This window comes from Pongo pygmaeus, chromosome 1, assembly GCF_028885625.2.
Source record: "Pongo pygmaeus isolate AG05252 chromosome 1, NHGRI_mPonPyg2-v2.0_pri, whole genome shotgun sequence".
Classification (NCBI taxonomy): Eukaryota; Metazoa; Chordata; class Mammalia; order Primates; family Hominidae; genus Pongo; species Pongo pygmaeus.
The window spans coordinates 24,954,842-24,970,978 of NC_072373.2; the positions used below are offsets into that span (position 1 = coordinate 24,954,842).

Here is a 16,137-nt window from a genome sequence, read left to right on the forward strand (position 1 = left end):
TTCCAGTGATTCTCCTACCTCAGCCTCCCAAGTAGCTGGGATTATAGGAGTGTGCCACCACGCCAGGCTAATTTTGTATTTTTAGTAGAGATGGGGTTTCACCATGTTGGTCAGGCTGGTCTCAAACTCCTGGCCTCAAGTGATCTGCCTGCCTCAGCCTCCCAAAGTGCTGGGATTACAGGCATGAGCCACCACAGTCTTTTAACGATGAGGTCCTCCCAGTTTGAAAAACGAGAGCCAAAATATGGTTGACAAGGAATATGTAGCCTAATTAATAATTTATTTTAGTTGTCAAACCTAGGCTAGTGACTCACCAGGGCTGGCACAAAATGTGCCCGCTTCCTCCAGCTGGCCTTCCGGTGGCCTCCCTCCAGCTGGGAATTTCCGGTGAGTTGTGCTCCTGCCGCGTTCCCAATACCTTCACCCTCTGAACACCTGTGCAGCTAGAGCTGCTGAGACCCTCACATGTGGGCTTAGGCAGACAGAAGAAGCCCACATGTGCTGTGCCAACCCTCACCAGGGACAGAAACCCATTAGCAGCCTCAGCCCCACCAATTCGTGCAACCTGGATTTAGTTTTGCTTCCATGGGCTTGGTTTCTGGAAGTCCAGAAATGAGCCCTGGGCATCTGTGGAGCCCCCTTGCTGTCCTTCCTGCTCCTTCTACGTTGATGTGGTGTGTGCAGCCGGGCTACATCACCAGCTGCCCACCTAGTAGAGGACTGGCTCGCCATAGCTGGAACACCTATCAGGGGCCCGACACTCCACTTAGCTCTTGCCTACCCCTCTCCTAAGGAGCCTTAAGTCCCTTCTTCTTCCCTCACTTCCTTTCTTCCTACACTAATCAACCGGCTAGAGTCCAGCTGACGGCAAGCTGACTCACTGCTTGGAACCGACACTTCTGCCAACCAAATTTTCAATAGCACTCCCCTACCACTAGGTCTGAGTCCTGCCTGCTAAACTCATCAAACCTGTTAGCTCTTGTGCACAGACCACTCCATAGCCTCTCTGGATTGCAGCCAGGTTATATTCCCCCACCTTATGTCCAGTCCCAGTCCAGGAATGTTAAAGTTACCCCAGTCCGCCATACAGATCTGCTTGCTCCCATCTGGTCATGCCTCTGGCCAGAGGCAGCACACAGGGAAGAAAAGTCTGGGTGAGGTCACAAGGCCCATTACCTGCCATCCCTCAAAACCCAGAAATTCCAGGTTGAAATCTCAGGCCAGTATCCCTGCTTTGCAAGAATATCCAACAGGTCAATAATGTTATGAAAGTTTCTCACCCTCACTGGTTGGCTAGAGAGTGCGACAAGGGTGACAAGGAGATATCATTTTACACCTAACGGACTAAAAAAATTTTGTGATAAGTTACTGTTGAGGAAGCAGGGAAAAAGGAGCCCCCACCCATGGCTGGTGAAAATGTGAACTGCTAAAGCCTTTGGAAAGCAATCTAATAATATCTATTATTAATGAAAATACATATATCCTTCACTCAGCAATTCCCTGAGGATTTATCCCACTGAAATAGACACCACTAGGTAAGAATATATGCCCAGGTACTGTCTGAGATCACAAAAAACTAGAAACACACAACGTCCAATCAAAAAAAGCATGATTGAATAAACAGTGACACATCTAAATCTGGAATATTACGCAGTTCTGAGTTAGACCTTTACCGATTAACTCAGAGGGACTCCCTGAGCTATTCAGTGAGAAAAGCAAGATGCAGAGATGCAAAACCAAAATCAAGACACACTCTAAAAAGCATTAGTGTTTATGTAAGATTACATGAACACGAGGAAACAAATGAAGGATATACACCAGGCTGCTAACACCGGCAACCCTGAGGATGGAGGGGACAGTGGCTGGAGGAAAGAGTTAAGCAATGACAGCAACAAAAACTACAACTTTTTTAAAGTGATGGTAAAGAAAACCAGAATGTGTGATGTAATCCCTTATCAATTATGTAAAATTACGTGTGTGCCCGTAAAAAGACACATGAAAGTACAGTCACCAGAATGCTAACAGAGGTGACCACTACATAGTTTCCTTATTCCTGCACTACACAAGTGATGTTTTTTCCTATAATCAGGAAAATACTCCCCACGCTATGTTACCACTGTTTTCTTTTTTATTTCCCTGCTTTTCTAACTCTATGGTCACTACAAACTCACTACTTCCCACTAAATTAACTACATCATAGAAACAGCTGCCCACTGCACTGGGCTCGATGTTCACTGGGGCTCGGGTGTGTGCGTGTGTGTGTGTTTGTGTGTGTGTTTGTGTGTGTGTGTGTGCGCGCACGCGTGTGTGTCCATGTCCCTCTTTCTGTTTCTCACTTTCACTCCAGCTCACTATCTACTGGAAAACTGAGCTTCCCCACGTAGAACAACCACACAGAAAACTGAGGACTTGCTCCAAAAGACCCCATCAAGCCAGTGTCTACACTGAGCACCTGGGCTCTGTACTTACCTCATTTTCCCTTGCCCAAGGAGTCCAGATCTTTACCTTGTGAGGAGCTTTGCCTGAATTCCAGCAGCAACAACAGGGGGCTCCACCAGAGAGCCAAGGAGTCTTCTCCCCCGTCATCCTCTCACGAGCTGGGTTCTGATGAATCTTTCCTGACTTTTACTCCCAAAAAGAGAGTTTATAAAGCCTCTAAATCCTCGCATACATAGAAAGCCGTTTACGAACAGCATGCCAATTTGCTAAAACAACTTTTGTTGTTGCGGGTGTTTAAATTGGAGGAGTCCTTCCCTCCACTGCCCACCCCTCCACCCCCACCAAGTTTTGCCAACACAACAGCCCCAAAGTCCCAGAGCCAAGAACAGAACTACACACAAGGTCAGCCAGGTCAGGGGCTGCTATCCTGTGTGAGGGAACAGAGCCAGGCACTTGGCTCTGGTGTTCATTTGCACATTCTTTTACATAAATTTGCATGTTGGCCTCCAGAAGCCTTACTCTAAGTATGAATATTTAAAATCAAACTGGTTAGTTTGTGCAACCTCCAGGAAGTATGTACTCAGTCTCCCTGCTTGATCGAGTCCAGAGAAACTTGTATCCCGTGGAAAAATACTACTTAGGCAGAGAGCGCCCTGGCCCCATACTCCTCAGTCTTCACAGTGGAGGTTCCATCCTTAGCCTGGAATAGGTTATCCAGTCTCCCAAGCCACCCCTGAAGATGCGCCCCAGCCTCAAAAGCTAGTTAAGGGTGTGGTCAGTGTGGCCACAGGTCTGCTGTTGGAGAATTAGTCACTTTTAGGACACTTAGGTTGTGTATAATGCAGAACTTCAGCTCTTGCACTTGACACACAAAACTTCGTGCCTGAGGAAGAGCATTTTTGTAGATAATTGTGCATAACACCTACCATCCTTGAAAGCAGAAACCACAGCTTGCTATTTCAAAGTTCCTGCTATTTCAAAGACCTCTAAGCTTTCCGCTATTTCAGAGACCTCTAAGACCTCTAAGATTCTGTTAAGAACAACAATTTAGTGCAGTTGTCTTTCTGTCTGGCTGTTTAAGCTTGCACGCATTCTCCTCGATTTGGATTTACAACAGAGAGATTATACAAACAGTGAAGAGCAAGCTAGATGCAAAGCAATAAAGCCATCCTCACAGGTGTAAATACTGCCCAGGCAGACCCTGCATTTGGTGGACTAGGCTGGAGAATGGATCATTTTGCAATTTACAGAGGAGGAACCGCTGGGATTTCTTTCCTTGGGCAAAGTTTTCCCCAAGTTTCTAGCTATCCAAATGAAGCCAAGTAGATTTCAAAAACCACTGTAGAGAGCCCTACTTGGGGGTTAGAGTTAAATATGGGATCCATAATTCATCCAATAAATTCCACTGAGCACCTATTGTGTAACAGGCTCTGTGCCGGAAATTAGGTATACATTATAGTATTAGTTCCTACTGCTGCTATAATAAATTACCACATATTTAGTAATTTAAAGCAGCACAGTTTATTATCCTACAGTTCTAGAGGTCAGAAGTCCAAAATGGGTCTTGGAGGGCTAAAATCAAGGTGTCAGCAGGGCTTACTTCCTTCTGGAAGCCCTAGGGGAGAAGCCGTTTGCTTGCCTTTTCCAGCTCTCGGAGACCACCGGCATTTTCTGACCTCTGCTTCCGATGTCACATCTCTTCCTCTGTCTCTCCTGCCTCCCTCTGCCACCTATAATGACCTCTGTGATTACATTGGCTATACCCAGATAATCCAGGATAATCTCCCCATCTCGAGACCCTTGACTTAATCACCTTATATGGCAGAAGGGACTTTCCAGGTGTAACAGTCACAGGTTCCAAGGATTAGGACATGAACATCTTTGGGGGTCCCACAGTCTGCCTAGTGCAACTGGTGAGCCCCATAAATAAGGAAGGAGCCACCACTGATGGGCTGGCTGAAGAAGCCAGGGATTCAGAAAGGAAGAAATTCTAGGAACAAAGGGTGGTAGATTCTTCACAACTCAGGATAAATCACACCTTCTCGGTATTCTATTTCCCTCTCTGCTAAGGGGGATTTTTTAGTAGTAGTTGGAGCTCATGCTTGTAGCAGGGCTGAGAACCTCCTTTTGCTCTTGTCCTACCAGGAAGGAATAGTTACTAATCTGACTGCAGACTAGATCTTGCTTACTGATGGGCAGGATCACTGTGCACCAAGATATTCATAAGGCCTTACAGGTTGTTCCTTATGTCTACACCATCTTCAGAAGCATCATGGTGGGAAGTAATTGGGCCAAGGCAAAATCGGTATTCCAATATCCTTCTCTAATCTCGCCTCAATATGCAAACTCCCCAAGCCCAAACAGTGTACTTTGCTCCTAAATGACTCTGAAGAATGAAGATTGCCTATTACAGTACCTGGTATGAAACAGACATTTAATGTATGAGTAAATGAGCAGAAAATATTCTCCCTTTGTGCTCTTTTCTTTGGTTAACTCATCCCTTCCCGCAGGTCCCATTACCATTTTTTTTTTCTTTTTTTTTCTGAGACAGAGTCTGACGCTGTCACCCAGGCTGGCGTGCAGTGGCATGATCTTGGCTCACTGCAACCTCCGCCTCCCGGGTTCGAGTGATTCTCCTGCCTCAGCCTACCTAGTAGCTGGAATCACAGGTACCCACCACCACACCCAGCTAATTTTTGTATTTTAATAGAGACAGGGTTTCACCATGTTGGCCAGGCTGGTCTCAAACTCCTGACCTCAGGTGATCCACCCACCTAGGGGTCTTGGTAAGAATCCCAAAGTGTTGGGATTACAGGCGTGAGCCACTGCGCCCGGCCGCCCACTACCATTTCTAGCCTGCTTCACTCCTACCTGGACATGGCTGGTTCCTCACTCTCTCCCTAGCTCCAGATCCAGTTTCCATCCCAGGTTCCTCCAGAACCTCAACATGCCCGAAATAGAATTCATCAGTATATGTCTCCAAAAATTCCTGCCCGTTCCCATAACCAGTACCCTAAGATAGAACAGTTCCAAAGCCTGGCTGAGTTTTAACTCTGTTCTTACCGACCTGCCACTATCTGTCCAGCTGCCTGGCCCACCCAGCCCCTGTGCCTGCAGGCTCCTTATGCCGATCTGGGAACCACAGCTGCTGTCCTTCCGTCCACTCTGCCCTGCTGGCTCCCAGCCCACCTTCTCTTCTCCCCTGCGCCGCCCAGCCACACATCCTTCGCTCTGTCCCAGCCTCTGTCCTCTCCAGAAGTGGGGTTAACACACATTCTCCCAAGTTTCCAGGCTTCACTTTCTCCACAGGGTCCTAACCCAGTTCACTGCTTTGGTTCTCATCATGAACATTTGGTCTCAGGTAATAATTTCATGCCACAGCCTTGGCCACACAGAACCCAGTCCCTGGCAGTGACTGCTGTCCCAGCTTCTGCCCATCCCCAGTCTCTACCCAGACACCCAGGCCCAGGCAGGGGGGTGGTCAGACACTCCTGTTCCACCTCCATGGACAAGCAAGCCAGACTACTTCAGGGTTTCCACAAGACACCCTCACTATTTGGTCTGAAGAATAAACTTTTTATCAGAGGAATTCAAGCCCCCTTTAATTATCAAGCCCAGAGAGGCACTGAAATGTCACTGTAGGATGGGCAGAGTGGCTCACGGCTATAATTACGGCACTTTGGGAGGCCGAGGCAAGCGGATCACTTGAGGCCAGGAGTTCAAGACCAGCCTGGCCAACATGGTAAAACCCCGTCTCTACTAAAAATGCAGAAGTGAGCTAGGTGTGGTGGCGGGTGCCTGTAACCCCAGCCACTCAGGAGGCTGAGGCAGGAGAATTGCTTGAACCCAGGAGGTGGAGGTTGCAGTGAGCCAAGATTGCACCACTGCACCCCGGCCTGCATGACAGATCAAGACTCCGTCTCAAAAAAAAAAAAAAAAAAAAAAAAAGTGACAGGGCCATGTGTGACAGCAGTCATGTCTCATTCCCCTCTTGAGCTAAATCATTTCCTCTTGAGGCCACGTGCTATATGGGCTCTAGGCTAACTGACACCAGATTGTCATAAAATGTCACACACTGGACACCAGCACTCATACTCTATAGTTCACCAGTGTAGGGCCAATCACTAACAAATGTTATTTCTGTCAACCGGTGAGAACTTCTGTCAAACAACTTTGTATCGGCTCAGCCTTGTCCCCTTTTGCCTTTAAAAACCTGCTTGTAATAGGCTGGACACGGTGGCTCATGCCTGTAATCCCAGTACTTTAGGATGCCAAAGCAGAAGAGTTGCTTGAGTCCAGGAGTTGGAGACCAGCTTGGGTAATAGAGCAAGACCCTGTCTCTACAAAAAATACAGAAATTAGCTGGGCGTGGAGGCACACCCCTGTAGTCCCAGCTACTCGGGAGGTTAAGGCAGGAGGATTGCTAAAGCCCAGGAGGTCGAGGCTGCAGTGAGCCATGACTGTGCCACTGCACTCCAGCCTGGAAGACAGAGTGAGACACTGTCTCAAAACAAAAACAGACAAACAACATGCTTGTAACAAAGACCAAAGGGAGCACTCCCCAAGGCAACTTGGAATTGTGTCCCGGGCAGCTGTCCTCAACCTTGGCTCAGATAAACTGTCTGTATTAACGTTGCCTCAGTTCTTTCTTTAGGTTGGCAGAACTAATCCCTCTGTCTTTCTCTTCATCTGTCAAAATGCTGTTAGGCCCATATAAGTGCCACCTCTCTGTGATGTCTCCGATCAAACGTGACCTTGAATTGAACCTCCACTGAAAACCTCTGCTGTCTTATGTTAGAGTTACTATCTTAGACTGTGAGATCCTGAGGACTGGGCCTTTATCTAACTCTTTATAACCCACATAATTATGTGCTTGCTGTGACTGATCAATGGGTGTTCAATAAATATGAATACAATTAAACACAACTGGATTCCCTAAAGGGCTACCCAGCACAATGCCCAAAATAGCCCGCATACTGCCAAGGGGAAGAGATGATCTGATCTATAAATTAAACATGGGCCACGCTTCTCTACTGCATCTCCCCACTGCTTCCTGCCTTTTGGCCATTTGGTCCTTATTAATTCCCTTGGAGCAAGATGGCCACAGAAAGAAAATGTACTGCAACATAAATTCCTCCATGTTGTGGGGTGGGGAGTGGCAGTAGGGAGTGGTGGAAATGACTGGAGCTTGGATGCGCTTTTCTTTAGGTTTCTAGGCTCCAACAGATGTGAACATCCGCTGGCCACAATGAGTGCTGCACCTGCTGCCATAGCACAGCCTTCCGGGCTGAGCCTGCTCCACATGTTACCTTGAATTGGAACAGGGCCTAAACCTCATCACCCACCATATTTTGGAAATAAGCACATCAGGAGCACAAAGGGAGCGTCACCACGTGATGGGGGGCTGCGCAGCCCTGCCTTCAGAGAGCTGGAAACGCTCGGCACCGCTGGCTCAGCATCTTCCACAGCACGCTCTGTAACAGGAGTGCAATCCAGTACAACGCTAAACAGAGGTGCAGGGGAAAGGAGGCCAAGCCAGGTCTCTCTGCCACTTCTCTGGGGATTGCCCTTCGAGAGGTGAGTGTACCGCCTCTTGGGGGCTGAGTCTCCTCTGCAGCACCAAGCAATGGCCAGACACCAAACAGGGCAAGACCCAAGAAAGTAACATAGGAGAGAGGGGGCAGAGCAGGGCAGTGGGGAGGTGGTGGGAGGAGAGAGAGAGAGCTGATCAAACATGGTAGGGAGAGGCACAAGGTAAGCATACAGTTTTTCCTTGGTAGAGACCTCACTCCCTCTTGTGTATTTCTGCATCTTTAAAACTGAAATAAAAGATGCCCAGCACTCAAAGAAAAGGCAAGCAGAGATTCACACTTTTCGCCGCTCCCAGTGGTGAGGCAGCCTCTATTGCCTTCCATAACCATCCTCACCCAGGGTCTGAAATGCTTCCACAGTCCTTAGTCGGCCACACAGAGATCTCAGCCACTACCTGCACGGGGTCTGTTAGCAGTACAGAAGCCACTGTCCTTCTCCAGTGCCCCCAGCTCAGAGGTGCATGCACTTGGCTGCTTACGCTTAAGCAAGTTTCCAGCACTGGCATTTGCCTGAGCCTCTCTGGGTATCTCAGAAGACCTTGAACTTGGAGGGGTCTTCAGCACCACCGCTGTGCAAAACCTCAGCCCTCTAGTGGCAATGGTTGAGCATTACAGCTTGGTGGAAGAAAAAAAATTGGCATACAGCAGTCAGGTGTCCGTGGGATAAAGGACTGTTGCTTGTGGCAGCCAGGAGAAATTTAAGAATGGATGAAAACAAAGCTAAAGGTATAAGGGTCATAGGGATGCTTTTTTGCTCCCTTGATTTGTAGAATTTGTTTAATTCAACAAATACATCCTGCTGCATGCCAGGCAGAATATTAGAGCCAGACATTGCCTCGGACATCACCTGGTCCAACCCCACACTCCCCGATATCCTGTAGTCTAGCTCCATAGCTGCCACCTTGGATGGGGAATCATCCACTAGAGATCTACAAAAAATACAAAAATTAGCTGGGCGTGGAGGCACACCCCTGTAGTCCCAGCTACTCGGGAGGTTAAGGTAGGAGGATTGCTAAAGCCCAGGAGGTCGAGGCTGCAGTGAGCCATGACTGTGCCATGACTGCACTCCAGCCTGGAAGACAGAGTGAGACACTGTCTCAAACCAAAACCAAAAACAAACAAACAACATGCTTGTAACAAAGGCCAAAGGGAACACTCCCCAAGGCATTCAACACATTCGGTCACCAAGCATGCATTGAATGTGCAGGCCCTGCTGAGGTGCTGGAGCAACGGCTACGAATAAGCCCCACTCCAGCCCTGCCTTCATGAAGCTTTCAGTCTACGAGGTCCCCAAGGTCACTTGGCCTCTACTACAATTCTAATACCCCACTAGATCCACCAGGGTTGCTGCCAACCCCCAACCTGCAGTCTCAGAAACGCCAGGATGGCCTCAACTGGTCTGAGCCATAGCAGTGAGACAGCCAGGGAGGAAGGGGTACCCAGAGAAACTCCAGCCGACCTGCGCACTGGGAGGAACGCACCCTGGGGTGGAGCCTCAGAAGTTCCCGTCATGTGCAGCAGGAAGGAGCCCGGCCCCTCCTCTTCCTGGGTAGAACCTGGGATTTCATCCATCACGCAGGAAGCCTATACTAGAAGGACTCTCGTTCTGCTGAGTCCCTGTTCCCCGCTTTTTTTCCTTTTTGCCCAATAAATCCCATTATTCTCACCCTTCCAATTGTCTGTGAGTGTAATCTTTTGTGGCTGTGTGACAAGGACCCCATCTTTAGCTGAACTAAGGAAAAGTCCCATAACAGGAGGGAGGCTGCCCGGCCTCCATGAAGGCAGGCTCTCTCCTCACACACCAGACCCACCACATCAGGCCTTGCCTTCATGACCCACTCACTGTCCTGCCAGGGTCTCTCCAGCCAAGCTGACTGGGCTGCGGGGCCCAGGTTACACTGAACACCTCGCTGCATTTTCCCTAGTTTCCTTAAATCTAGATGAGCCTCATGTAGATGTGACTGGAACCGATGTCCAGAAGATGCTGCAAATAAAATGCACTGTAGACACAGAAACCACCGTACTGGAGTGTAATTTCTCATACTACATTTGTTTTCTCTAGTCGACTACCATCTCCTTCAGAGCAGGCCTTGTTTTGTTTCTCCCTCTATTCCCAAGGCCCAGGAACCTTGGCAGGTATTTGATAGTTGTGAAATAAGCAGGTGCGTTTGAGGACAGGAATACAAAGTGAATACCAAAGTGCATACACTCCAAACACATGCCTCGGCCATCAACAAGGCCACAGAAGGGCTGCAGATGTGTCCACACTGCCAGATCTTAGCTGGTTGACACAGGCAGAAATGGAGGACCCTTTAGTAATCTCAGAGGAGAACTACACCTTGGCCTGCATGCTCAGATACAATGTACTCTCCTTTAGAGCTCTCTCCAGAGAGTTTACAGCTCAGAGCACCAACAGTTCACAGTGTCCCGGCTGTTCCTCCTGCCTAGCTCTCTAGCATCTTACTTCATAAGGCCAGGCTTTCAATGCGGAGATGCAAGACCCAGATATCTTTGGGTTTTCTTTCATAATAGCCTCTCTGATATATGTGCAGTTCTAAGACAATGAGAAATCAGAAACGCAAAGCATTCTCTTAAATAAAATAAAATCTCTACCTACAGAGCACAGAGAGCTTGAGTCACCCAGAATATACGCAGAAAGGTAGAGGAGCACTGTGGTAAGGAGCCATGCTCTGGGGTCAGACTGCCGGGAATCAGTCCAGGCTCAGCTATTTACTACCTGTGCCTCCACTTCCTAATCTGAAAAACAGACACCATCATAGTAGCTACAGCCAGGTACAGTGGCTCACACTGACAATCCCAGCACTTTGAGAGGCCAAGGCAGGTGGATTGTTTGAGGCCAGGAGTTCGAGAACAGCCTGGGTAACATAGGTAGATTCCTGTCTTTACAAAAAATAAAAAATTAGCTGGATATGGTGGCATATGCCTGTAGTCCCAGCTATTCAGGAGGCTGAGGCAGAAGAATCACTTGAGCCCAGGGCTTTGAGGCTGCAGTGAGCCATAATCGCACCACTGCACTCCAGCCTGGGAGACAGAGCAAGACCCTACCCTCAAGGAAAAAAAAAAACAGTATCTGCATAATAGAACACTGGGAAAATTAAACGAGTTGTTACAGTTAGAACAGTGCCTGATACAGCAAATATGCAATCAATATCAGCTATTACTATGGTGGTGCCCATCCTTCACATCCTTGAACAAAATAGCAATATAAGTAAAATACCACGTAACAAATCTTGTTATGTCCAACCTGAGCATAACCAGCCCTCCCAAACCAGAATCCTAAGGGCAGGAATTACAGTCTGAATTTTGAAGATGTTTTTTGGTGATTCATATGCACATGCTGAAGTGTACAAACTTCTCTTCAAGGAATACCCTGAATGCATGAGGAACAGACCAATGGTTTTCACTAGTTTTACAAATACAACTCGAGTTTCCAAGGTGGGGGCCTGGGAGCATCAGGAAAATTTTAGACATGGTTGCAAGCCATTATCCCAATCCTAGATCCTATGACACAGATGCTAAGGAATCAGAACATGACAAAGAAAAAAGGAAGTGTGTTGTGGGTAGAGGCCCCATCCTCTGAGAGTTGGCCGATCTTCCTTTGAGAAGTGTACCAGTGCCCAAAATAGACCCTGGAGTCCAGCTAGAGCTGCCTAGGCAGAGGCCACATCTGCAGCATTTGTGCTCTTAGCAACATCATCCACTCAGACACCAGGATGTTGATTTGTCCCAGGGCTGGTGACTAGAATGGGAAGCAATAGCTGGAAGGTACAAACCAGACCCCGATTCTCCAGATGAAGAGTTCTCTGGAGATGACCCCAGGGCGTTGCACCTGGGTGCCTGGGATGAAGGGGGCATCGGTGAATAAAAGTGGGGAATCCAAAGAGGCCAGGTGGGGAAGGATGGAGGGGAGGGTTCCCAGCCCAGTCATACATGTCAAGCTTAGGCACTGTTCCCCCGGGGAATTGACTGGTGGGCAAGGAGGAGCATTCCCTCAGAAGGGAAACTTCTCTTCCCCTCCCCAGCAGGTGGGGCTAAACCTCTTGCTGTACAGCAGGTGCTGCAGCTCAGGGCAGCCGCAGGGTAGTGCCGATGTATGCCGACGAGGCTTAGCCCAGGCATCTCCCCTGGGTCCCTCTGCTACCATGCCGAAGACTCCAATCACAGCGTCTTCACATCCCAATTATACTGAAAATGAACCTCAGAGACCCTGAGGAATTGCACTTGCCTGATCGGAGAAGCAAATATAGCAAATGCAAAGTAAAAGATTACAGCGTAATCTTTGCTGAATGTCAACTCTTTCCCGGAAACATATCACCTCCACACTTGCTCACGATCAAGTGCTCCTTCTTCCCTCACCTTTAGATCTGCTGCTTAGAACACAACAAGCAGCTGGCTTGCAGCCTGCCCCAAACAGCCCCTGCCCCTTAACGACCACTCAGCCATGTCTCAGGGGTGACACACACAAGGGGAACCTTGGCAGATGGTGGCAGAGATCCCTTGTTATCTCCCAAACACCTCTGGGTTCGGCTCTGCCATGACCCCCACCAATTCACAACACAGCAGCCAGAGAGCCAGTGAAGGGCTTTTCACTTCACTTGTTCCTCCAGCCCCTGCCTGCACAGACACTGGACATAGACACTAATGAGCAGAGGATAGCTGGAAGAGGAAGTGGTGATGCTGATGAGTAAATAAATTATTCAGATCACAGAAAAGGAGAGACACAAAGGGGTCTGAGAGTCTGCTAAGCTCTGAATCACCCAAGATCACATGTGCCTTCTCCAAACTTGACACCAACCTCCTTTGCAAAAAAAGGGCTTTTCCAAGCATCGTGCTTCAAATTGCCTCTCAGGGCAACTGTTGTTGAAGGGCTGGGAGCAGTGAGGAATGAAGAGGGAGTCACAGCGTCTCTACAGCACAAGAGCTGAAAGGGGCTGTTCTGTCACCTGCCCAGCCACCCAGATGAGAAAAGTGCCGCTCAGAGAGGTGGGGGAGGCTGGTGAAAGGGCACACACTCACTGTCGCAGAGCAGAGGGTGTCCTGTCATGTTTGCACACACACACATGAATAGCGAGAGGAAATGGAAAGGTGTGACTGAACTAGAATCCACTTGCCCCACACAGTAAAATCTCACATCCACACCGAGGTTTTGCAGTGGGAGAAAGGAGGGCATTTATTTGCAATGCACGAAGCAAGGAAAACTGGGCAGCTCACGCTCAAGACCCGGCCTCGTCTACAGTTTACAGGCAAGGGTTTTTAAAGGCAGGGTTACATGTCAGGAAAACGGAAGTTACAGGCAAAATCCTAACTGAATGCATGGAGGTGATACACGGTTTCGGCCTCAAAAGGTGGGATATCTTGGAGCCTTATGGGTCATGAGTGGAATTAAAGGTTCTCTGATCTGCAGTCGGGTTAAGGAAGCAAGGCTTTGTCTATAATCTTGGGGTCAGCAGAAAGGAATGTTAAGCTCTGGCCTGTGGGTGACTTCCCCCCAGGCCCTCAGGAAGAAATTTACAACAAAGAATGACAGACAGAGTTCAGTCCTCAGTTCCCCTTTATCTGAGGTCTACCTGCCATTGGATAATGGCATTTTCCATTTTCCATCTGGTAGGGGTCCAGGTTTCTGAAAAACAACTCAGGGACATATGTTAAGACGTTATCTTTACTTTCTAAAAGGAACCAAACATGTTCTGGCTCTAATTTCCTTGGCTATTGTTTTAAGCTATTATCACCTTCTTGCTTATCAGGCTGTTCCTTTACTTTTCAAGGCTAGCTAGGTACTTGGAATTTTCCTTGAAGGAACTCAAGACTTTCCATTATTTTCAAGTTTGCAAGGGTGGGACCAGCAGGCCCCTAAGCGGGCTCACAAGACAGACACCAGGTCTTTCTCCTTTTCAGCCATATCTCCTTCAAGGCCTGAAGGAGGAGGGGGACATGAGGACTCCATCCAGGTCTGAATCACATCATCATCAGGTAATGGGGCTTCTTGTATTTGAAAATCCACTTGAAGAGAATGCTAGGCAGTGTCTGCCAATTTCCTAAGGAAGAGAGAGCTCAAAGGTCAATAGTATGTACTGAGCCTCCCATGACCCTGGGGTCCTTGCTGGGAGGGGAGAAGGCTGCTCGGGAATTTACCTTCCTATCGGGGAAAGAGAATTTGCAGACCAAACAACCATAAGAATACAATTCCTGAGCAAAACAGTAAGGCTCACTTTCCACAGCGAGAGATACATATCACCTTAAGGATGTACAGGAGGCCCCAGTCAAAAGGGAAACCGGCAGGTTAAGAAGCAAATCATGAGAAACTTCCTGGAGGAGGAAGGAAATTGGAAATATGGATTGGTAAAAAGTAGAACTGCAAATAAAATAAATAATGGCATGTTACAGGTACAGAGGTGACACCAAGTATAGACAAGGTGATGAACTTCATTTAATGCGAGGTCCTAGGGCAGGATCGTGAGAGGATAAGACGGAGTATCATGGAATGTTGGAGAGATCCCGTGGCCAGTGCTTCCTGAAGCTTCCTAATGCTACCTGCATGTTCTAATCACTTGGGAGCTAAAAATTCAGAGTCCTGAACCCACGTAAGGCTTCCTGAGAGATAATATCTAGGGATGTGCCAGCTATGGGAACCACTAACCCTGCCACCCCTCCTTTTACAGAGCTGGAAACTGGGGCCCAGAATGTTACGGCACCGCTGGTAAAGTCAGGAAAGGCAAACCAGAGGAGAGTTCTAGAGCCCAAATTCAGAAGCTCAGGTCTGACAATGGCATGGGGAAGAATGAACCACAGGAGAATCCACCTGTCAGGATGCACATCCTGCTGGGAGGGACTCGGGGGTATCCACAGAGCCTTCTGGAGGCCCCTGAAAAAGGCTGATCCTGGAGGCAGGGGCTGGGCCAAAACCCTGTCAACATCCCTTGTCCCTTGGGAATCTCCCCATGGTGTTCAACTCTTCACCTGCATCCTCTGCTGACACTGCCCGACCTCTCCCTGGGTGCGCAGGCTGTAAAGCCATCCAAGGGCCGGGTCAGCCACTAAGGAATCTGGAGTGGAAAGTGCAGGCTAGCCTTGCCCAGTCTCTAGGATGTTGGCACCTGCTCACAGGCACAGCCGCAAGGCATTCTTCCATCTCGCTCCATGAGACTTTTCTTTCTTTTATTGTTAGGGCAGGAAATATTTCAGTTACATTCAAAAGCAGGCTTTCTACATTGGAGACATTATAAACAGGAAATGCCCATTTGCTTAATTTTACTTTTCTTATTCATCAATTTTAAAAGCATTGAAGCCACAGCAAATCTGTCTTCCGCAAGGCAAGGGTCACAGGTGCCACTGGCAGAGAGGGAGTGCCAGACAGGGGGACTGGGGGGTGGGGTGCAGACAGAAGATGTTGACTGGCCAAGGGATCACTGAGGATAGAAAGGGCCTCAAGAGGCCACCCAAGAAGACAGCACCACAGAGCACTGCCTCTACCCAGCGGCTGGTGACATTCATAACATGCTAACTATGTGAGCAATAAGAGCTCAACTGGCCACTTGGTAATAAGCCAGCCGTTACCTTGTTCATGATCCGTTCCTGCGAGACTGTACTGAGCCAGACAACACTATGACAAAGGGAGAAAGGGTGTGGTTTTGTTGGTGGTTAACAAAGATCTTCTGAAGGCAAGTCAGGGGGCCAGTGCTAAACAGCTCCTGAAAATACACGATCTTCATCTTGCTATGTTGAGGCAGGAGAGGGTGACCCCGCCGACTCAGAACATCAGGAGGCTGAAGCAACTGTTTTGCCCCTTGTTTGACAGTTAGAGAATGCAACGCAGAGACAGGAGAACTGACTTTGGGGGCGGGGGGAGGGGGTTGGAGACTGGCATCCTGGTGCAGCACATTGCCTGTCTCGCAACTCTGAATTAGGGCTGCATGTGTGTGCAGGGACCTCTCAGATGGAAACATCTGCTCACTGGTAAAGAATGCATCTCTCGCTGGGCGTGGTGGTTCATGCCTGTAATCCCAGCACTTTGGGAGGCTGAGGTGGGTGGATCACGAGGTCAGGAGTTCCAGACAAGCCTGGCCAACATAGTGAAACCTTGTCTCTA

At 48.6% G+C, this 16,137-nt stretch overlaps 2 protein-coding genes across 3 annotated transcripts in view; one reads left to right on the plus strand and one right to left on the minus strand.

Annotated features, from left to right (window-relative positions):
• The window catches only part of NVL (nuclear VCP like), a 549,783-nt gene that overhangs the window by 113,519 nt on the left and 420,127 nt on the right, over positions 1 to 16,137 (plus strand). The window lies entirely within an intron of this gene.
• LOC129028076 (protein cornichon homolog 3) overlaps positions 1 to 16,137 on the minus strand; it is a 126,575-nt gene that overhangs the window by 89,299 nt on the left and 21,139 nt on the right. Inside the window, exon 1 of one of the 2 annotated variants that reach the window (XM_054474230.2) lies at positions 2,506 to 2,717. The exons of the other annotated variant lie outside the window; for it this stretch is intronic. Within the exon in view, the coding sequence (XP_054330205.1) occupies positions 2,506 to 2,586 (81 nt within the window). The 5' untranslated portion in view covers positions 2,587 to 2,717. Of the gene's footprint in view, positions 1 to 2,505; positions 2,718 to 16,137 lie in introns of those variants that run through there. 2 annotated transcript variants of the gene reach the window in all.